The sequence below is a fragment of the Rattus rattus genome, chromosome 3 (assembly GCF_011064425.1).
Source record: "Rattus rattus isolate New Zealand chromosome 3, Rrattus_CSIRO_v1, whole genome shotgun sequence".
Classification (NCBI taxonomy): domain Eukaryota; kingdom Metazoa; phylum Chordata; class Mammalia; order Rodentia; family Muridae; genus Rattus; species Rattus rattus.
Window position 1 is genome coordinate 67,988,661 of NC_046156.1, and position 23,200 is coordinate 68,011,860.

General features: G+C 41.6%; 1 protein-coding gene across 1 annotated transcript in view; it reads right to left on the reverse strand.

Moving 5' to 3' along the window:
- Gatb (glutamyl-tRNA amidotransferase subunit B) overlaps positions 1–17,312 on the reverse strand; it is a 72,391-nt gene extending 55,079 nt beyond the window's left edge. Inside the window, exons 1-2 of the mRNA XM_032898152.1 lie at positions 17,120–17,312; positions 15,456–15,606 (exon numbers count right to left, since the gene is read on the reverse strand). Coding sequence (XP_032754043.1) covers positions 15,456–15,606; positions 17,120–17,295 — 327 coding nt within the window. The 5' untranslated portion in view covers positions 17,296–17,312. The remainder of the gene's footprint in view (positions 1–15,455; positions 15,607–17,119) is intronic.
- Positions 17,313–23,200: the final 5,888 nt, after the last annotated feature.

Here is a 23,200-nt window from a genome sequence, read left to right on the forward strand (position 1 = left end):
GTAAGTAGCCATGTATATTTTTAAGAATATAAAAATGCTCTTTTAAAACATTTTATCTAATACTCATTCTTGCATATACAGTTGGACTAACCCCACCCCATGGCTCCCCCATGCCGCCCCTCTACTTTACCGATTATATCTTTTCTAGTTGAAAACAACAGAATTGGAAAGCTGGCTGAACCATTAGGAGTGTGCACTGCTCTTGCAGAGGCCCTGAATTCTGTTCCTAACAACAATGTAGAGACCACCCCCCAACACTTGTAGCCACAGCTGCGGGTGGATCTGATGCCTCTGGCCTCCAAGGGCACCTGTACTCTTGTGAACATATTCAGACAAATACAAAAGCACATAAGCATAATTAAAATGAAACAGCATCTTTAAAAAAACAAAGAAAGTACATTTAGCTTCCCTAAAGTTATAAGCAACCTTATTTTCTACTGATACTTACATTCCATTGCCTTGCTGTGTAGATAAATATGTGTGTCCCCTTTCTAATCTGTGCTTTTCTGAAAGAAGGGGGTTAGGTGAAAGCTTACTTTTAATTGTTACTCAGGTTACTGTGCCATCTAAGTTATTTCAGGAGAGTGGAAGGTCCGTAGTACCACCATCATATTGGCCATGATATAATAAAAGTATTTATATTTTAATGATGAAAAGTCAAGAATTTAATACCATAATAATATCAAATAAAAGTCTATGTGCCACTTGAGCGTTCAGGAGGTGCTTTCACAGGCAGAGTGTCTCGGCACAGATGGAAAAGGAAGAGAGTAAATAAGCCAGCAGGCTGCTGTGATAAACAAGCAAAGGTGGTGGACGGCCACAGGCATTCTAAAGGCTCACAGAAGCTGTCAAGAGAAAAATCCCGGTATATTTTGATGGAGGTGAACAATTAGCAAACACTGCGGAAGGCAGCGCAGCTTGGCGCTTTACACTAAGACAAGGCACCCCTCACCTGTATTCTTGGGTAGGTTGATGGCCTCCCTTTATCACTGGGTAGATCAAGCCCTCAGCTGTCTCACCTACCAAGCGGGGTTGCTGCCCTGACCTTGCTCACTGTGGTGGCATGTGAGCCTGACAATCGCAGATTCTCAACTTGTCTCATAAGGAGGCTGCAGAGCATGAATGGAAAGGGCTCTTGGTTATGTTTCTTGCTTCTATACCTGTGAAAGGAGACTCAAACATCAAAGTTTAGAATGGAACATTTTAAGGTTCCTAGAAACACTGGTGTATTTTCATTTCCACCTAGTGTTCCTGCCAGTCTGAGTCTTTTCTCCAAGGATGTGGCTGATGTGGAAGGCTCACTAGCGAGAACTCTCTGTCATGAGGAACAGAATGCTCTTTGAGGAGTGCAGCCTGAGTACTTAGGTCTGCCAGAATCAGCCAGCCCACATTTGCCATTCTAGAAGCCAAGGTAAAATGACTGCCTAGCTTTGCCAGGATTCTGAAAGAGAAAAGGGAAAGCATTCCTCAAGATGTCAGAGTAAAGCAGGCTGTCAGGTCTTCCCTGCCCCCAAGTGCGAGACGGAGCTGAAGGCTCTGATATGCTCACCATAGAAAGGCCTGTCCACAGGCCTCGGACAGGCCACAGCTACATACCTGTGACAGGAACAGAGCCCACCCCTAATGTTTCACTTCACCTTCCAGACGTGACAGACGCTAAAGCATTCCAAGAGCTCAGGTAGCCTCCATTCCCTTGTCCCCTGTTCCTTCTGTTCCCAACTGTTATGACAAGTGGTGAGAAAAATGGAGCCAGTCACATGTGGACTGGCTGTGGAGAAACAGCATTTCCATCACAGGTTCCACGTCTAAATCCTCAGGTCAAAGCGGAAGGAGCTCCTCTGCATAAGTGGCACACGGCCACTCTAGCCACGTGACTACCTGTTGGAGGCGCAGGTTCTTCCATACAATGGGAAGGCGTGCACTTTGAAGAAGCAGAGGTCAACTTGACAGAAAGTATAGGAAGACATTTGGCTACAAATAAAGTCTATGTATCAATAAAGCAATCATCCATAATAAGGTTGACTTGTTCCTCTCCACCTATCTGACTGTAGTTCTCACTGGACAGAGGGAGTATGATTTTTGTTAATCCCTTAAATTGTACTATATCTTCCAGGACACTCTTGCTAGTTCTGATAAAATCCACCTAGAAAAACTCCACTACACCAGAGTCCCCCAGGCCACCTCCGTACCACAGTTCACAGAAGAAACCCAAAGGGCAACCACCAAGACCAGGCATACACTGGGATGGAAGTGCTTTTCCAGGTCAGCTGCAAGTTTTACTTCCAGAACTGCCCATGGGAAATGAATGGTGCCTAGCGCCATGACTTCAGGCTGCATTTTATTACAGGCTTTTGTATAAACCGCCAGGACAAACCCTGTGCGAGCTACCAAAATGTCAGACAGAAGCGGTGTCATTAACATCATTAGCTATTTTTCTAACTACTACATATCTACGTCACCAGAAGACCCCTAAGCTTTGCACTCCCAGCATCTCTGGTAATAGGCCCATATTTTATTTTCTATATGCCCTTACCTCTGTTTCTAGTATTAGACATTTTGTGCTGTGTAGACAAAGTTCACCTAAGACAGTTTAGAACCCCTATCTTGTTCGAAGACGTATTCTAAGAGAAAAAGAAACCAGTAACCATAATATGGAATATGGAAGTGGGGCAAAAGCCCTTCCTAGACACAATACCTATGGTTTGTTGAAATAGGGTACAGCCACAACGGAGCAGATCTGTGAAACCCTGAGATGCCTGCGGACTGTTCTATAGACCCGAAAGTCATCTGAACAAAGCTGACAAGGTCCCCCCAGATTCTCAGAGTGAGGACAGAGGAGAAAATGCTGCTCACACCAGAGAGGCTGCTCCACTGCGTTCAGAGGAAGAAGGTGACATCATTGCCACACAGCATTTAGGGACTGACTCAGTAAGGGTGAAATAAGAAAGGCCACCGCTATAGTGTATATCTATCCCCATACTATATACACTAGTGTATAGTGTGTCCCCAAAGGTCTGTGAGCAGTTTCCACCTCAGTCAAGTCTTAGCTTGAGTTCTGTGTTAGCAGGAGCCAACCTTAAGGATTAATGGGCTGCTTTCAAACAAGCTTGGGTCAAATTTCCTAACTCTGTGCTCCAGGATCCTCAAATTGAAAGATAAATGAGTTAATGATGGGAGCGCTGGGATATAGCCAATAAAGCAGGTCTCTAAAAGGGCTCACTCTCAAGCAGACCTCTAATGGGTCCCTATCATCAGCCCTTCATCAACCACACTTAGAGGACATAGAGGGCAATCACCTTAGCCAGAATCAGACAGAGACAGAGACAGAGAGACAGACAGACAGGGGGCGCACCAGAGTAAGGTGATTTCAGGTTCTATAATTACTAAATACAGCCTATAAAGTAAGTAAATTTAAAGTTCTTGAATAAATCAAGATTCTAACATATTAAGAAAGACATTATTTTCAGAAAAACAAGATATTTGAAAGATAACAAAATTTCTATGAGACATTTACAGTAAAAATTTTAAAAAGAAAAAATAGACATAATAAAAAAATCAATAAGCTAGAAGAGAGTATAGAGAAAATTACTCAAAATAAAACAAAAATAAAGAAATCAAAAATAAATTCTTGTTATCGTCATGATTTGAATGGTGAACCCTGGCACGCTCAAGCCACAGTTGAACGCAATGCACAGGCCATGGATTTGTGGTTAGTTAGGTCACATCTCCCTTCTTCTAAGCACACTTTTCCCTCTTTCTCTCTCTGGGTTTAAATCTCATAACCAGAGGCCATCATACCTGGCACATACAAGCATTAACAAGCCACCTACCTAAGTCAAAGTTCTTTCAACTCCAATTATAGAAGAACACAGATTAGAAGCTGGTCCATCTTGGTTGTCAACATGATGGAACTATAATCAACTGAATGACTTCCTCTGGTTGCTCTGTGAGAGTATTCCTGAAGCATTAACTGGTGTGGGGGTCCAAGAGTGCATAGCACTTTCCACAGCAGCCTCCACAGCCCACACATGAGGAGGTCTGGGGAACAGTGTGGGGCTCCTGCTTGCCCATGCTCACTCCTTGCTGCTCAGTCCATCTACCCTGTTGCTGCTACTCCTGCCATTCAGTACTGATGTCATGACATGGCTTCTTCCATCTTCCAACATGGACTGAAGACCAGGCTCTGCAGGAGCCATGCAGGCATGCAATGCCAGGCCGCAGGAGCTGAGGCATCCAGTCTTGTGGACCAGGCTCTCAACCTCTCCATTGTAAAGGCGGCCACAACTGGACTACCTAGCTCCAACTGTGCAAACCAATGTAATACATCGTCTTCATTAGATGTTAGCTCTGCTTGAGTTCTGCTCCTCTGTAAAGCCTAATACAGCACCTAATTATTACACTGAGAGTAACGCTGTTCTGCGTGTGTGACTGTGTAACCACGGATGGGCCAGTCACAACAGCACTTTCTCCATCTGTACATTAGAAGGCTAGACCAAATGACTTATGTATGTCTTTCTACTCTGGCTTCATGATATCTGCAGCTTCAAGAATGGTTCCTGCACGATCTGCATATTTTACTTGTAGGACAAAGCTCTACACAGAGCTTTGCTCGCATTTGACTCTCAATCATACTGATCTGGATTTCTAGCTAGTGGGGATCAGAAATAAGAATCCAGAAGTGGTAAATGAGCAGGAAGTGGCGTCCAGAGTCAAATACACTGACAGTAGCTTAAGAGAGGGAGCATGGGGGTGGGAGGGAATGGCTACAAACACTGTACTGTAAAGTCTAAAGAGAATAGGTGATTGCTAACATTTACCGTATGATCAGACAGCTTTGTACACCTCAACAGCTCTTCAATGCACCATTATATCACAACTCCAGCAGTAACTGATGCTGCTGATAACCCCAAGCAATCAAGTAAGATTATCTTATGTTCAAGATACTCTATTTAAAAGTTGAGAAAACACATAGTATGTTTTAGGAAGAGACCCATAAATAGGGTTAAAAATATTGTTTTAGATGCTTGTAAAATTCTGTCATACCTTCTCATCCTACACACACACACACACACAGACACACACACACACTTTGAGAGAGGAAGGAAGGCTTCAAAAAGCCTACTGAGAAGTGGGGAAGCCAGACAGAGGAGACAAATGTTCCTCTATGAACAGAGGGGAAGTCACCCAGCCCAATGGGGGCAAAGTCCATCAATACCATGAGACAGCCAGGCAAGACACTAGGAAAATTTGGATCACTGGAACTGTAAGAACTGTTAAGAGATGAAGAGAACCCTCCACTCTCGGAAGCCTGTGCTCGCATACACCTGTTTTAGAGTGAGGGGATACAGGCAAAACTCTCCATCCCAAGAACTTAAAAGCAAGAGTACACAATAATGGGGACTCAGAGTGACGGGCAGGAAGAGAGTCTGAGGACACCAGGTAATTATAATTTCCACAGTGTTCATGAAAGGAAATCATAGAAATGGAAAAAATGTTAGCAGGACTCTGCACTTGGCCAGATAAACATCCCTATGTGTGAATGGACATAGAACTAGACAGAGACTTATTTCCACAATGTTTCCCTGACTTGCTATTTTGTGTCTCAGTTTTTAAGTTAAAAACAACATGTAATTACATTCAGAATTAAGGGTCAGAAAGGCCTATCAGCTGGTTCTCTCTAGATCTAGTGAAGTCTTTCTAAACTGATTAGGCCCTTCAAAACAAGCTATTAGTGATACCTGCTATGTTTAGAGAGCAGAAATACTGCTGACTTACCTAACTTTAAATAGATGTCATTAGGTTTTCAAAGATAAATTAAACCCAAAGTACTTTACAAAGCATTGCATCATCATTTTCAGAGAGACAAGACCTCTTTTTGGTGCAATCCGCAGGCTTGGGTTCAAGAATGAATATCCAGCACAACATGTGCTGTGTGCTGTGTGCACTGTTATCCGGTCCCTAGGAGGTGGGCATCACAACATACTTAATTCTCCTTTGTGTGAGCCCTGTTGTTAATAATATATACTCTTGTGCATAAAAATTCTGTAAAATGTCTCAAATAGCATTCCCGATTCATTCCGTAGCTGCCAGGACCAATTCTGAACAACTGTGTATGGAAAGCCCCCAATGCTTTTGTAGACAGACTGATAGTGAGAAAAAAGGAGAGTACTTTTGCACACACAAATGAAAAAGAAATGGCTTATATGTCTTTCCTAGTTTTGGAAAAGAGAGGCCTTGTGTTTCTAGAGACTTTGATCCCTAGCAGACAAAAGCCTCCAGACAAGCAACACAGGAGCAGATCACTGGCTCCAACTAATCTCACCAATGGCACAGCCTGACTCTCAGAGGAACTTACTTACTGAGCTACACTGAGCATCCCTACATCAGGGGCAATAAGGGCAAGGTCCTCTCGACCTTTTCCTACTTTGGGAGTGAACCAGGAGGGCCCAGGTAATGGTGAATCAGGAAATCACAGTGAATGAATGTACATTTAGAGTGTGTGTGTGTGTGTGTGTGTGTGTGTGTGTGTGTGTGTGTGTGTGTGTGTGTGTGTGTGTCTGTGTGTGTGTGTGAGTGAGAGAGAGAGAGAGAGACAGAGAGACAGAGACAGAGACAGAGAGAGAGATAGAGAGAAGGCGCTACAGGCTTGCACAAGCATATATTCCAAACAAATCTCATGCCTTGATAAATTTTCACCATTCCTGGAAACATTATTTGGCCAATTACAGAATGAATAGACTTGTGAATCCTATGACATTTTAGCAAATAGATGTATTTTGTTTCTAATTTTCGTCCTACTTTACATCCAGAGTATTTCAACAAGAGAAACTAGAATGATACTGATAAACAGGAAATAACCAACTCACAGCAAATAACCTAGAATCCTGTTTATAGTTCTGTAGGCCAGTAATTAGTGAATGATTTAAGGGCAGTCTGTACCACTGAAGGAAGTTTTACTGGGTCAAAATAATAAATGAGGCTGCACCCTTGCTAATAAAAACAGAGAATGCTGTCCTTGGTTTAGCTGTAATCCTGCCAATAAGCAGAAAGATGGGCTGTCTGACCTTTTCAGTCTGAGGATTCATGATGGAATTCCATAAAATCCTAAAAGTAAGATGAAATATCTGTGCTCCTAAGAAACATTCAGAAGGGTCACTAACTCAGAACCAGGAATGGCAGGCAGCCAGGTCAGGATGGCAGCCTTGACAGAGCAGACGGCGCGGACTGTCAGTGAACATGGGGTTGAAGAGGCGAAGAAGACATTCTACTTATATACACGTGCATTTTACATACTGATGTTTATGAATGCACATCCATGCATGAGCACACACCTAACAAACAAGCTCAGCTACAATAAGAGAATCACCTGGGGACAAAGCTGTGGCGTGAGTTTAAGGCCAGCTGTGTCCATAGGCAGACACAGGATAGCTCTGGGACAAGGGCACCGGCTCTGAAGCCACACTACTGGGTTTTAATCCTGGCTTCTCCACGTACCTTCTGATTGCGGTAACCATAGTAACTACCTCACTAGGTTGTTAGGAGGTTAAGATAAGCTAATCTGCCACAGAACAAGCACTCTGTTGGTAGATCGTTATTGTAAACGCAGCTGAACACTCCAGCTGTGGGCAACTGAAAACACCCTGAAGCAGAAGTCAGGACTCTAAGCCCATGAAGGTAAAGATCTTGAAAGGCTCCCTGAAGAAAGCTTTGAGCCAAAACTCCTGGTCCAGTCAGAAGATCTGCCACCAGCAGGAAGCAGACATGGAGGAGGCACCCACCTCAGGTCATGGGGAAAGACAACTCTGAAAAGGCAGATCCCTGACCTTGCACCTGGCTGCAGTGTTCCAGTGCATGGCAGGACTCTGGTACTACCTAAGCTGTAGGAGGATGAGAAATTAGTGCAGAAAACTGTTCATTCAATAAAGAAGCTGTCGCAAAGTCGTCCTAGAGACGTCTCTACAGTACAGGGTACAGTCACGGTGAAAATCACATGGAGCACAGAGGAGAACAGATGATGCCCACACCTGGAACCATCCTGGCTAACACTTCCAGAGAGAACAAGTCACCTACAGACACAGACTCCTCAGCAGCACTAACAGACGCCTGAGGAAAGTGAAACCACATCTTCAAAGTGCTGAGGGGAATAAATGTCAACATGGACTCCTACGCTGTCCTTCAAGACTGAGGGAGAAGCACAAACAGCTGCAAGTACACAAGGACTGACAGCTCATCACCACGGACCCAGAGTGCAGGAGACACTAACGTCCAGAGAAGCGTGAGACACTAGAACGTGTCTGCTAGAAGAGGACAAACCCATGAGGGCTTCTTTTGCGTCCCATGCCTGAACCTACGAAACACATTTTGTGCTTACGTGAGGAGAGTCACGTCTTCCCGCTGGGCTACAGGGAGGGAATGGTCTCTCCTCCTGTGCTCAGAAGACACCTGTTCTGGAAAGGTGCTTCTTCCCGACTGCCTTTCTTCATTTAACCTCGATTTTTAAGACTTTAACTGATAATGAAAGCAGTGGTGCCAACCGCATCCCCAACCCAGTTCCGTTCCTAGATGCATCCACCTTCAGACCTTTGGTCAGTCTCACTGGTATTTATCGTCCTATCTTTAAATAATACTGTGTGCCAGGAGACCTTTGGAAAAATCCATCACAGGCTGGTGAAGGCTAAGGCTGCTTGGCCATTTGCCATGTGACAAGCCTTCCTAAAACCTGGCGAAAAGACAGGTTTGGTAAGCTGTTACAATGAAAGACATGGTTCATGTGTTTAGAACTTGAGAAACACAATGTGGCCCACTTTGTTTCCAGAATTAACTGAGAGTTTCAAAGTGAGAGAAAAATAACAGGAATTTCCCAGTATTTTTATATAACTATATCATAAGCACTTACTAGTGCTGTATTGCTTTATATCTGTTAAAAAATAGAACATGCCCACCCTGATAAGAAGCTGGGTAACACGAAGTCCAGCTGCTAGGATGGCGTTCACGATGCCAACGGACAGGAGTTCTAGCACATGCAAGAGCTTGAATATGGGTGAGGGTTGTGAGGATGGAGGGAAGAAAGGGACTCCATCGTTTGGACTTTGGGAACAAAAAGGAAGAGGATGGAATGCACTCCAGGAAATTGACTTACTTTTATCTTCTGTATAAACAAAAAGAAACCCTAGTGAGTAAATGCCGGGACTGAAAGTCTGTTTCCAGGCAGTCTAAATCATGTATTTAGTACCCAATTAAAAATGTAACCAACTAAACAATAGTGAAAACAAACAGTAACAACTTCCACCCACTCTCTAAAAGAAAGAAAACAAATCCAAACTACTAACTAAAGGTCTACAAAGAGGGGAATGGGCGTAGGAGCCTAAATGCCAAAGCTGTTTCCCATCTAAGAATCAATTAATCTCTCTCTCCCTCACCCCTTCACCCAACCCTTCCGCCCCCATCTCTTTGTCACTTTAGGAGTTTACAACATGAATCCCAATTATGGTCAATACAAGGTTAGTTCTGTTCTTGCATTGCCCAATATCTGAGTTGTGTCATAGAGTTTGTTAAATTGGAGGGCGGGACTTCTATTATTTCTTAAATATGCTCTAGTGATTTTACTCCCTCTCTGGAACATCCTGTCATCTTGTAGTTGCCTTTCATTTCTTCTTTGTACTTGGTGTGCACTCTCCTCAGAGAGCGCAGCTTACAGACACCTGCTGTTCGCACCTCCCCATCTTCCCAGTCCTCCCTGAAGCTACCTACCGTCCTCTTCTCTGGGGCCTGAGGGGTCTGCTGTAGAGCTGGCTGCCTGGGACGACTCTTTACTCCAGGAGCCTGGATAATGGGAGGCAAATCTTAAGAAGCCTCCTGTTTAAAACCGCCACTATTCTACCAGCACAGCTAACTGACAAAGCGGTGGGGCAGCATCCTCGGTTGGAATCACGTATGTTCTGCTAAGACTATTTAGGACTTTGATTCACTCTCGTCCAGATGTCAGTGCCACTGCTGTTTTCTGCCTGACCCCCGTCCTTTGAATATGACCTGCCCTTGCATTTTCCTCTCTCGAAGGGGCTTCAGCATCTTCCCTTCAGTCCCAGTGGTCAGAAACTTCATGGCATGCCTGCGTTTGAGGCCATTTTACCCTTTGTGGTGGGTGGTTGGCAGGTCCTTTCCATTCAGAAATGCATGTGCTTCAATTCTAGAAAATGCATCTGATATTGTCTGTGTGCGAGCTTCCTCACAACTGTTTTCTACCCATCAGACACTGAACTACCCAAGCTGAGTCCCTAATTTTCTTCTATTACTCAATTTCATTACCTGTTTGGTCTTTGAGAAAGATTTTTGTTGACTTTCTCTTCTAAGTCTTTGAAAGGTTTTTCTTTCTTTTTTATTTATTTTATTTTATTTATTTTTGATGTGGGAATGTAGGGATAGGAGTGGAGGGATAGGCCACAGCACCATAATTTTAATTTCCAAGAGCTTTATTTCTATATCTTAACAGATATTTACTAAAGCTTTTAAGCATTTTTTAACCTGTCTATCTTTTACTGTCTGCTGCCTCCTAGCTCGTTTACCTTTGTTTTAACTAAGGACTCATCCATCAAGCACTGTCTGGTGACCCGTGCCGAGCTACATTGTAAAGGGAGGTAGGGAGGTATTCAAGTGCTCATTAAAAATTCCTTGTGATCACCAGGGCCTGCTGACTGGGTGTCTCCAACCTGAGCAGTCAGGAAGCTATGCAGCTTTATTTAACTTGAGCCCCCTCTCCTGTGCAACAGCAGCAGCCTCTAAGTACTCCCTCTGGCCCACAGTCTCTACACCCACCCTCAAAGACTCTTGTTTAGGGAAGGACAGAAAAGGAAAGCTGGAAAAACAGGTGGGCATAAGGTATGAACACTAGAGGTTAGAAGGCAGACATCAGTGCCTACTCATTGCTAGTGGCCTATGGAACACACTGTGATCCTTAGTGCTAGTCATATCCTGGTTTCTTCTACCCTCACGTCTTAGTCAGGGTTAGCATTATTGTGATAAAACACCATGACCAAAAGTCATGAGGAGGAACGGACTATTTGACTTACATATCCTGAACCCACTGAGGGAAGCCGAGATGGGAATTCAAACCGATGGGAATCTGGAGGTAGCAGCTGACACGTTGGAGGAATGAGGCTTGCTTCTCATGGCTTTCTCATCCTGCTTTCTTATAGAACCAGGACTGACAACCCAATACCACCCAAAACTGGCTGTGGCCTCCCCCATCAATCACAGAGTAAGAAATTGTTCTCCTGCCTACAGTTCAGTCTGAGGGAGGCATTTTTCCATTGAGGGTCCAACCTCTCAGACGACTCCAGCTTGTGTCAAGGTGACATACAACTTAGCCAGCACTCCTTGTACAGTCCATTTACTTTTTGCTTAGTAAGTTTTACAAATGCCTTGTATTATGGCTGCCCATCCTATGTTTTCCGTAAGCACACTCTACTTCTACTGTGTACACATGTATTAGCAGGTACTGTCACAGTGTGTGACCTGGCTCAGAGCTGTCTCTCTAGAGCTAGTACGGGACGAGCGCTTGGTAGACAGAAACAATGTCAGCCGAGGAAAGGACTGAAGGCAACCACAAAGGGAGGTAATAATAATTTAAGTAGAAGCCTGGTGCTTACTGAATCGGAAGTTAATACCATGCACTTTGAATGCACTCAGTTAAGTGTTTACTGATTAATCTTGAAATATTTTAAAGCGCTATTTTTCTCTTATGGACCTTCTGTAATCAGGCATCTCTTTTAACAAGTCAGCAGGCAAAATAAATCACACATAGACCAAATGTATTCCACAGAAACACTTCAGTTTCTGAACAACACATCACTGCTTTTTGAACAAAGCAAATCTCTTCTAAATTAACAACACATTAAAACTTAGTAACTTCAAAAAAAAACAGTAACTTTCTATTTTGCAAATAAAATAAGTATTTTTACTGAGAAATTTTTGTCCAATATACTATTGTGGCCAAATGACATAATTGCACTATATCTATGGTGATAAAATGCAAATAAGGATACCAACTGTTGTGTATAGCAGTTACTTTTGCTGTCACTCGCAAAACAAGAAATTGTGCTTAATAACTCAAGGGAATCTTTATAAAGATGAAAGTCGCCACTCACTATGTGTTAATACTAATAGGTTAGATTTATGAAGCACTTATTACTTGTAGTGACTAAGCATTTTAAAAGAGTTTATTCATTTAATTCTCATAAAAATCCAATGAGTCTAATACATTACCCTCACTTTGCAAGTTAGAAACTTAGGCAAAAGAAGATTAAGTGATCTATCTATGCAGACATTCTACTCATCTCAATGAAAATTTTATCTTTAGTACTTTCCTATGCCACTACAACATTTTCATAAACATTATTAGTGGCTTCATAATACTCCACTGTATACATTTGTCACAATTTACTTAACCATTCCCCCCACAACTCAAAAACTCTGGTTGCTTCCAATTTGACATTATTACAAACAGTCCTGGGTAGACATCACTGTAGAGAAGTCTGTAACCATTTTTTCCATTGTTTTTCTATGACAGACTACTAAAGAACCAATGGGTCAATAAATACTTCTTGAATAACTAAACTATACAAAACAATTTAATTTTGACTTACAAAAGTCTCTTCATACTCGCATAAAATATCTTCCTATCTATCCCAACAACAAATGAGTATTCTGTATTTTTTGGTGGTTTAATTTTTACATTTAACTTGTAAATATATATTTATTTGTTATTTGTAATAATATATATTAACTTGTAAATACACACACAATTTGTTCTATGCACAGGAACTGTATATGTTTTCTCTAAATAGCTAACCAATTTTCCCAAAATCATCAATTAAGTAAATTGTTTTTTTCCCAATGATTTTTCTTCTCGCTCTCTCTCTCTCTCTCTTTCTCTCTCTGTGTGTGTGTGTGTGTGTGTGTGTGTGTGTGTGTGTGTGTGTGTCATGTATACATTCCTCCCTTTTCCAAACATTTCTGAGCAGATACTTTCCCCTGGTGATGGATTTTTTTTTAACAATAAAATAAGTGCTATATTTTAATATGTTAATGAATTATTTGTATAGAAATAGATAAAACATTAAAAATACAGACTGATAACTAAACAAGAGACAAAAGCTCTATTTAAAGGCAAAATATTGCCAGGAAAACATGTAAAACAGAAGTGAGATCTGAGGAGCAGAACACGTGACACCAAGGCATCCGAGTAGGTAAAGCAGAGCTGCCATGAGGAGAGCAGCCATGAGGAGAGCTGCCATGAGGAGAGCAGCCCTCTGTGAGAGCATCAGTGAGTCAGAGATAGGAGGTGCAGGAAGGAAGCAACAGTGTTACGCTGTACCCACACTTGACACAGCGGATTACACAACAGCATACTATTCTTCTCAAGTCCTTCATTAGTTACAGTTACCAGATGCAGAGTAAAAATATCACAAATACTGTGTCCATGGGCCTCAGAGACATGTTCTACGACATTTTAAATTGAATAACAGGCAAAGAAGAGAGGAATGAAATACTTCCAGTGAAGTCTTGGCGTGAGGGTTTCCACATTCCTCAGCTGGCAGACTAAAATCCGTTCTTTAAAAGAGTGGCACTTCTGAAGGGCAGGTTGACAGCAAAGCTGAGAGAACAGCCATGGCAACTCCTGGAGCCACGAGTGCTGCTGGCTTTGATGAAGAAAAGCAAACCCTTGCTTATGAAAACAATAATTGTAGCCTTTCCTGCAATCTCAATCCAATGTTCACACATTCTCAATGCACTCACTGTTTAACTGACCTGCTAATCACAGAGCAAGAACTTTCTAGAGTACATAGCACGTCTCTCCAAATATGCTGACCTGCTAGTTATTTTGAACTGTCTGCAATATTTGACTCTATTTAGGCACAACTGAAGAATATATTATCTGCTCAGAGCTGCTTATATCTGCTTATCCAAAACTATGTTTCTAATGTGCCTTAAGACTCTGCTAGGTATCACATTTCCAACTGAGGGGAAAAAAACAAAATTTCCAAAAGGTTCAAAAGCTTCCATCTCCTGATGGTCAGCCACGACATAAAGAAAAAAGGTTCTCGCAAAGAAGGAAAAAGGTAGAAGTGCTATATAAACTGACTTCTATTTCACTCATCTAAGTAGATATTGTATCTACTATATGTGAGTCTTCACCCAAAAAAGAACCTGTTTTTAAAAACAAATCTCTTCTCCAGTAAACAGGAACTCCTCCTCCATAGGCAGACACATTATGGCAGAAAGAGAAGCTGAGAGGATGGGACCACATGCGTACAGCAAAGGTCTCTGTAGCCAATTCCTTTAGAGAGACCCAAGGGCAGACAGGCAATGGCCTGGGATGTGGTTTGGACAGATGCAATCCCTCACAATGAAAAGCCCAAATAAGAAGAGTTCTAAGCCTGAGACACTGCTTTAATCTAATCAAAGCTCTGGGTAAAGCAGACACATGCAAGACACTGCCAACAGCCTGTTCGATCAGCCTTCACTTGTATTTAAACGTCTGAGAGTACAGAACACACTCATGACAGTCCCTGCCTATGACACACTAATCATCACCCTGTCTACACATGCTCCCAAAGATGGAAACTCCATTCCCACTTAACAGTACAAGGTTCCTGGACAGAAGGGGAGCCACATCCTAGCTCAAACATTTACACCGCTCCTTCCACCTTATCCTTCAAAACACAACTCCTTACGTAAAAATACCACACTAAAACTCTTGCTGATGACGACACTGGCTCAGTCGCTCCTTCAGATCAAGTGAAAAAGAGTAGCTAAATCAGTAACCAACTCTTTTATACTGTAGTGGTCTCCTTTCTCCATTACTGACTGCTTCTTAGCTCTTAATAACCGAACTCACATTGCTCATGCTCTGTAAAATCACATACTACATGTTCTTTCCTTGGGTCCTCCCCACTCCACCACGCAGTCAAACTCCTACTTGACTTCTCAGTGTGGACACCACTTTTTTTCAGCCATTAACTACATATGCTACTACGATTTCCTACAATAATACTTCCTCTTGCTCAATTACATGTCCTTCCTTTGGTTTCCAAAACCACCCTTTGCACATCGCCATTGCAAGAATTATCATATCGTACTCTACCTGTTTGTAAGGCATCAGCCCTGCTCATCTTTAAGTTCCTCCTAAAGCAAAGATCTTCGCTCCTCAGCATTAGACAGCTCCTACCAGTATCTGGTGTTTGATAGGCATTTAAAAGCATTTGTGAAAGAAGTGAGTAGATGCTATGAATACACTCAGATTTAGAAACGGAATTAGAGACGTGTCTTTATAAACAATTAATGCATAGTGCTTAATTCCCTAACCATTCAAAATCCACTAAGCAAGTAGTTCCTTATCTATATCCACTATGACATAAACATTTTCTAATGAAAACAGACGATATAAAATACCTTACCGGTAAAGTTCCAGGCAGAGATGCATCAAAATAAGAAACCAAAGAATTCGGAGGTGCTGCAAAGCATACTTGAGCTCCAGAGAAGAGTTTAGAGTTGGAGGAAATCTGCGCATGAATTTCCAATCCTACTACAGCTGCCCATTTGTGTTCACTAAAGGGAAAGAAAATGGTTAAAATGCTACATTTGTCACTATACATAAATTCTTATAAATCTTATTTCAAATAATAATCTTAATTGTGTTTTAAATTAAAATCTCATATGCTTAAATTTTAAAATGTATCATTTTATTGGTGAATAAATTAAGTGTACCTTGTTAGTAAACACTAAGTAAATGTCTCAGTAAATAATAATAAAATCTTATCTTCTCATAATTATTTAGGTTTACTACAAATGCCAGGATTTTAATTCTAGAGAAATGATGTCTAAAGAATAAATTATCATCCATATTTTGTGTTCATGGTTAACACCTTGTAGCTAGAGAGGCAGGGTCACACAGACACCACAGACTACCATGACATGGTATTCCTCAAAACTTGTGCAGAAGAACAGTAAACCATTAGAGGAAACATTTTTTTTTCCATCCTCCAAGTTACATCCAGTTCTTGAGACATAAACTTAAAATTCTTTCATTTGTTCATACTTGACTGCTAGCAAATCTTAGTAAATGCTATAAAATGCTATACTAATGTCTCTTATCTGACCATTCCTACTCTGGTGAGCCAGTACTCAGTTCTCTTTGGGGAATTAAAAGTCTTTATTCTTATGTATGTTCCTATTCTTCACTTCTCCTGAGCAATTTTCTATATTATACAGATTTTTATTCATGTGCATCCAGTTTTGTTTTAAGCATTTCAATGAGAAAAAATTAATTCCTTTTTTAAAAACTTTGGAAATAAAGCTTGCAAGTGAGAAGAAAATAAAGAAATTCATAAATTCTGCATGCTCTAACTACTAATTAAAGTAATTCTGCAGTTTCATTGCATGGAAAGAAAATGATCTAGTTTATAAAGGGAATAGAAATGAGATGCTTTGGGACATTTTTCCTCTCCACTGAAATACTAAGAAGAATGCCAACCTCAACAAAACAAAACATTAAAAATTTGCCTTATGTTTTGTATTTTATAAGAAGCTTTAAGTCATGTACACTGAAGCAACTAACAGAAGTACAGGATAAGCAAATCTTTACAGTCAGGGAAAGATTTCGTCAGTAGACTACATTCTCCTAGGTCTAGACAAATACACCCATCATAAAACCAGAGATCTGACTAATAAGACCTCCAATAAGCATTAAGTTCTCTTATCCGGGGCTTTGTACAAAGGCTATTTTCTGTCTTTAAATTATTGCTAGCCCGTAGTAACGCCAAATGCCCGCTATATACGTGCCATAGTCTAGTGTCACAGACAACCACACTAGTTAGTAGGACCGCTAGAGGAAACGCTATTTTACACTCGTACGTTGTCCAAACATGCCTATTTTAGGACAGAAGTTTAAGTGTGAGGGTGAAGATGGCGGGCCTGGTTTTGTGTTTTCATTTAGGTTCCGTTGCCCACATTACAGAGGTAACCACCCTCCAGTTCACTAAAACCCTCAGGCTGGGCTGCGGGAGCCATTATCTTCGTTCCGCACTTCCACGAGACAGGTATAGGTACGAAGAAAATATACCCTTTCCTCGGCTTCTGAGCCGTGTGGAGGGAAGGCTGAGCCACTGAACTCTGTCTCCTAGCGCAGTTGGATATGGGCCCAATTTGAGAGCCACTTCGGCGGCGGGAACAGCCGTCTATCCACGCTAAAGCCCAGCGTCTTCCAGGGAAACCCGAACGCACCACGGGTGCCGCCATTGCATTGCCGAAGTCCGGGTCAGGTGACCCACCCTCCCTTCGCCGCGAGGCTCTCTGGGAAGCGTAGTTCTGGCAATGCGCCACAACACTTGTAGGCTGGGACCGGAAGACTACTATTCCGGGCAACCCAACTCAAAAGCTGACGGAAATCTGCCGGGGAGGGGCGGAACCAGAGAACTGTGGGTGGGTGGGTGGGGGGGTTGTGGGTCCTGTGTGACTCCTCCTAGCGGGGAGTTGGAGAGCTCTGTGGCAGTAGAGCTTGTGAGTGTTTGTGCTTGACAGCTCTTTGAGGGAGAGCCAAGGCTAGGAAGCCTCACCAAGGGTTTTAAATTCAGCTTAAGCCCATGAGTTGAAACAAATGATCCTGACATCACCACAAAGGCTTCCTGGACTCTCAGACGCATTTATTTTCTCTGTCTTGCTCGCACACTTCGTACACAAATTTGTGCATTATTTCATCCGATACTTATTTGTATGCCTGCTATGAACAACCTAGTTCAATAATTAGGCAGCATTGACATACTAGAAAGCAAGACTTTATGGCTGTTATATTTTATAGACTTGGTATTTTAGGGAGAGAAACATACAGAAAAAAAGTTTAAAAAATAAACTTTCGTTTTCATGTCCGGAAAAAAATTAAATTTTATGTGCTTTTTACTTACCATTTTTCTTAGGCAGCATCTGAAACTTTTTTTTTTTTTTTTTTTGGTTAAAAGCTTTGATAGAAAACTTACCTCAGCTCAATGGGTTTCCTTTGGTGTTTGACTTCAGCACTCATCCTGGGCTGGGCTGGGCTGGGCTGGGCTGGGCTGGGCTGGGCTGGGCTGGGCTGGGCTGGGCTGGGCTGGGCTGGGCTGGGCTCAGTAGTACAGCATTTGTACCACGTAAAAGGTGCTGCGTTCTACTCTCAGGAAGGCAAAAACAAATAGAGTCTTTCATATCCCTTGTTGAAATTCCAGGTGATTTTTTTTTTAATTTGAAAACTTAGTCTACAGTAGTCCTCACTTTCACCATCTGATTTTAACTGTTCATGTAGTACCTAACAGCTATCTTTGATTTCAATGATCCTTGTCTGGTATTCACCACAGTATTTCCAGAGCACAGAGTAGGCACCTCAAGAATATTTGAAGCAGTGCAGTGTGGTGAATGTATTTCACAAATGGGGGCTGTGGAGAGGATATGTTCTTTAGAAAAGAAATAACAAATTGGGGTAGTGGTAAAGGGTACAGTAAAACATCTATTTCTGGGAGATGTGTAAGATGAGATTGAGGGACCTGATAGAGAGTTGGGGATAACTTTGGGGGTTCTGACTTATGTGTCTAGTATAAGGTAAAGGAGCCAGAAAAGGAACCTATTCTCTGTGGAAACTTGTGAATGCTTGGTTGCCTTGGAGATTTCCAAGAGAAGTAATCCAGTGGAAGTCACTGATGCCCAAATATAGAGAAAGAAAAGATATGTACTCTCCATATTTCACACAGATGCATTTCTGTTATTGATCACTACAGATTAGACAGCTACATCTTATGATTTGTTTCCATTATTATTTACAAGAAGTTATGGTATTATGTAATATGGTCCCTCCATTTGGAAATATAAACTGTGAACTGGCCAGGAGAGATAATTCAGTGGTTAAGAGCACTCTCAACTGTTCCAGAGGACCCATATTTGTTTCCCAGCACCCATATCCAGTGAGTCACACCTCTCTGTAACTCCAACTCCAGAAGCTCTGACACCATCTTGGGCTTTCTGCAGATCCCACACACAGCAGTCCCCCAAACATGTCTCTCTCACATATACATATAAAAATAATTTTAGGTGATTGTCATTTACTTTTTCTATTTTTTTTTACTTTTTTTATCTACCTCCCATGAGTAATCTGGATTGCTGTAGTAGAAATCCTTTCATATAACTAAAGAAAAACATGAAAGTGAGTGGAACACAAAGACATAAACATTTCAAAATGTATCTCTTAATTTCTTCCATTCATTCTTCCGGTCCTTGATATATGGGCATCTCTCTTCTGTGTCCCCATGTTTTCTATATTAGCTGTAGTTGGGTTTCCTTTTTTCTTCTCTCTTAGCTCCTGGAGTGGGTTTCTGGTCAGTAAAATTGCTTGGGAATGCAATGTTGTTTCATCTTTAATAGGGCTACAGAGGAGAAAGACTGCCTTCTACCCTACCCCTTGAATATAGTTAGGAGACACTGCACTACCTCCCAGGGAGTATTAGAAGAGTTTTTTTTCCAAATCACTGTCAAGAATGTGAGGACACCCAAAGAATAGCCTACATTTTTGTACAAAGCCAGATCCAACCCAGCCTGATTTCTAAAGCATTATACAATCACATACTCTCCGTCTTCAAAGGCCTCCACCCTGCCACTAGAGGGAGACAAAACCTATGTATGTAAATGGATTTGCTTCTTTGAACAAATGGGAAGCTTCCAGTGTGGTACATTTTATGTCTAATCATGGCCTCTCGAAGGCCTAGGAAAGCTAACGGTGGGAGTAGGGACTTACCATCCCGTTTTCTGACTTTGTTCTCTATCAAAACTATCTCTCATTTCCAGAAATGACTGTTGGTCTCTTGGTGGGGTCTGGGAGAGGCACTATTTTCCAGTTATCCCTTGCTCTTCAGGGAGGGCAGTTCTATCTAATCTTCTTTCATAAGACCATTTCTTGCCTTCTTTCTGAATGCCAAATATGTACCCGTCAGAACTCTTACTGACAGACAGCTCTCTGGCTGAGAGAGCTATTTTGGATCCACAACAAGGTGGCTGTCATCTGGAAGACACAGAGATTCTCATTTTCCAGGCACTCAGGAGGTAGCAGGACAGAGTTTCTAACCATATTTTCTCAAGGAGCGTGTCTCAGCTCTTTCCTTCCCAATGTTATTCAATCAATTTAAAAAAAAATATTTGAGCCAGAGCTGATTTTCAGTTATAAATGAGACTAGCTTGGACATATGTCTTAAATAAGATAGTTTGTTTGGGTTAGTCTTTTTTGCAAGTCTTGAATGGCCAGAGTTGAAATGGCCTGGTTCACCTCTGTATTTGACTCAACATCTTTTGGTATCTATATAAACACATTGCTTTCTGAACACAAATACTGCCCCCCCCATCTAGGTTGTGTTTAATTGTGACCCTTCCCATGATCCTTCATTTTGCTAGGGCGGGGTAGGAAAAGGCACTTTGTGCTAAGATTTGTAACTTCTTCAAGCACCATGTGTTACAGTGTAAGGGGAATAATGCAAGTGGCACAAAGTTTCTGCTTTTTAAGAAGAAGCAAGTGGTTTTAATTGCAACATTGTAATTTCAAGTAAAATAAAAAGATAGCTTCTGCTGTCATGGCACTGTGTCTCAAAGTCTATTTGAATATATGTGCAAATCTTAAAACCGTGCCAACTAATCTTTTTCTTTAATTAACTATGTTTGTCCCGTGGAAACAAAGGCAATGCTTTAAAAATCCCTAGCAGATGAATATAGAGAGCATCCACTGTGGTCTCACGAAGCTGGATGGGTGTTGTCACAGTGTTTCTTAGTAATGCAGAAGTGAGTTTGATCTCTCTCTTGGCTATTATTTTCTACTTGTTTTTTGGCTATGGAAAGAAGCCCAGTGTTGAAATTCCAGCCATGTGGATAGGAAGGGTTGGTAGTGAAGTTAATTCAAATTCCCTATAAAAAGAAAACAAAATTCATTTAAGATGATGGGCATGTGACAAAACTTGACAAGATCATCTGCATGTAGTAAAAACATCGGAACAAAGGTAGTTCATGTCTTTGAAAAGGCATTCTTTAAACACAGAGTTTCGTCTTAGAAAAGCCCTACATTTTAAGATCCAGAGACGTGCCACTGGGGGAAAAACAAGAGACTGGGAATACATGCTTGCTGGGCAGTTGGGAGAACAGGATTCATTTCTTTTTATTTTTCCATTAAAGTCTTGCTTCTGATAAAATACTGATGTGGAGGGAACAATCACTTTCTCTAGAAGATTGCTGTGGGGCAAAGAAATCTATAACCCTCTCTTCATTCCCGATGCAAGGAAATAGAACACCCTGCTCAGGGCCTTTGTGGAGATGAAATGTCAGCTGGGAAGATGAGGCGGCACATCGTTATTAGGCCTGGCCTAGGAACTATAATGTTTTTGTGGTCTTCTATCTGATTTCAAGGAATAGCTTGCTGATCTAAAAATACGACTAAACCCTGGAAAGAAACAGGAATAGCGTATCAGCAAAAGTTCTACCTGCATGTATCCTCTTGACTCATCCCATGCTTGAAGGAAGATAATCCTGAGTTGCAAGTAACAAGAGCTAGAAAACATTAAACTCCCGTGTTTCTGCAAGCTGTGGTTTGCACGTGATCGAAGCTCTGCAAGGAACTAAAAAGGCTCTCTATTTTGAGCTTTGGAATCGAGTATTCTAGCCATCAAAGCTAGAGAGTTTGTGAGCATGCACACACACACACACACACACACACACACACACACACACACACACACACACACACACACACACACACGCATGCTTCTAAGCTCTATTTTCATTCAAAAAACAATGCAAAAATAATAACCGGTGGCTATTCTGTTTCAAAAGAGATTATTTTTTGTCTGTCAGATGGCTCTCCTATTTTGGAGCCAAAGGATGATGATGAATAAATGTATATCATTAAAGAACCACTCAACAGGGAAGGCTGGGGAGTTGGTTCAGTTGGTAAAGTGTTGTCTTCCCAAGCATGAGGATCTGAGCTTGGAACCCTAGCACCCATGTGAAAAAGCTAAGCGCTGTGCTGTGCATCTATAACTGAGCTGAAGAGACAAACACAGATAGGAGCATCTCTCTTACAGTTTCAGTGAGAGACTACACCTCAAAGTTAAGGTGGACCGTGACTAAATGAGGTTCAGCATTGACTTCTGTCAATAACATATACAACATGTGTACACATGTGCAGGCACAAGCACACCCAGCCTCACCAGGACACGTGGACTTTGATGAGACCTTTCTTCAGTGAATCAACTCTTCCTCGATCGTTGAGGGGGAAGTACCTCGCCTTCCACTGGATGGTGGTGGTACCGAAGGGAACAGAACAGCTTATCTCATTGTCTTGCTAGATAATTAGCATCATTACTTGTGCATATCTGAACTGGCACCTCTACCTAGGCTGCCCTTGAACCAAGAATGAATGAGTTGCCCAAAACAATAGGTCTGAACTCTTGGTGACTGGGTCTTCAGTTTCACCACAGTTTAGTATATAACTATTGAGAGAGGCAGCATTGTGCTTCATGGAAAAGTGCTGTATCAGTTAAAACCAAGCAGCAACCAAATGACAGAACTACTGGGATAAATTCAGAGAGAGGGGAGAAGGGGGAAAGTTTCCAGCGATTGATGAATTAAGAAGGGATAGGGGAGCATAGACATTATTTGTGTCTCCTTGGAGCCTGACTCTAGAGTCTGATTCAACAAAGAGATTGAATGATGGCCCAGCAGTGATTTCAAATGGACGTTATTCAAACATTTAGATCAGTTTGCTACTAAAAGGTATTTTCACTCCTCTCCACATAGAGAAAAAATGAAAAGAAATTATGTTAAGGATGGAACCAAATACTGTAGATTTCAGACAACGAACAGACTTAAAAACACATAAATTGTCTCTCTGGCAAACAGTAGTTGCATTTTAGTCTAATATTTACTTGTATCCATTCTGTAAAGTTGTTTTGTTTTAAGTTATGGTTGCTGTAGTATACAGGTCTGATCCCTCTGAAGAATATTTTACATTGATGCATAACCCATGGTTTTTTTAAAAGTTTATACAGATTTATTAAATAACTTTATTATCTTTCACTTACCACAATGGAACTCATAAAATCTTAAGCAATGATTTACGTACCCCAGTTTGACACTTCACAATATGTCA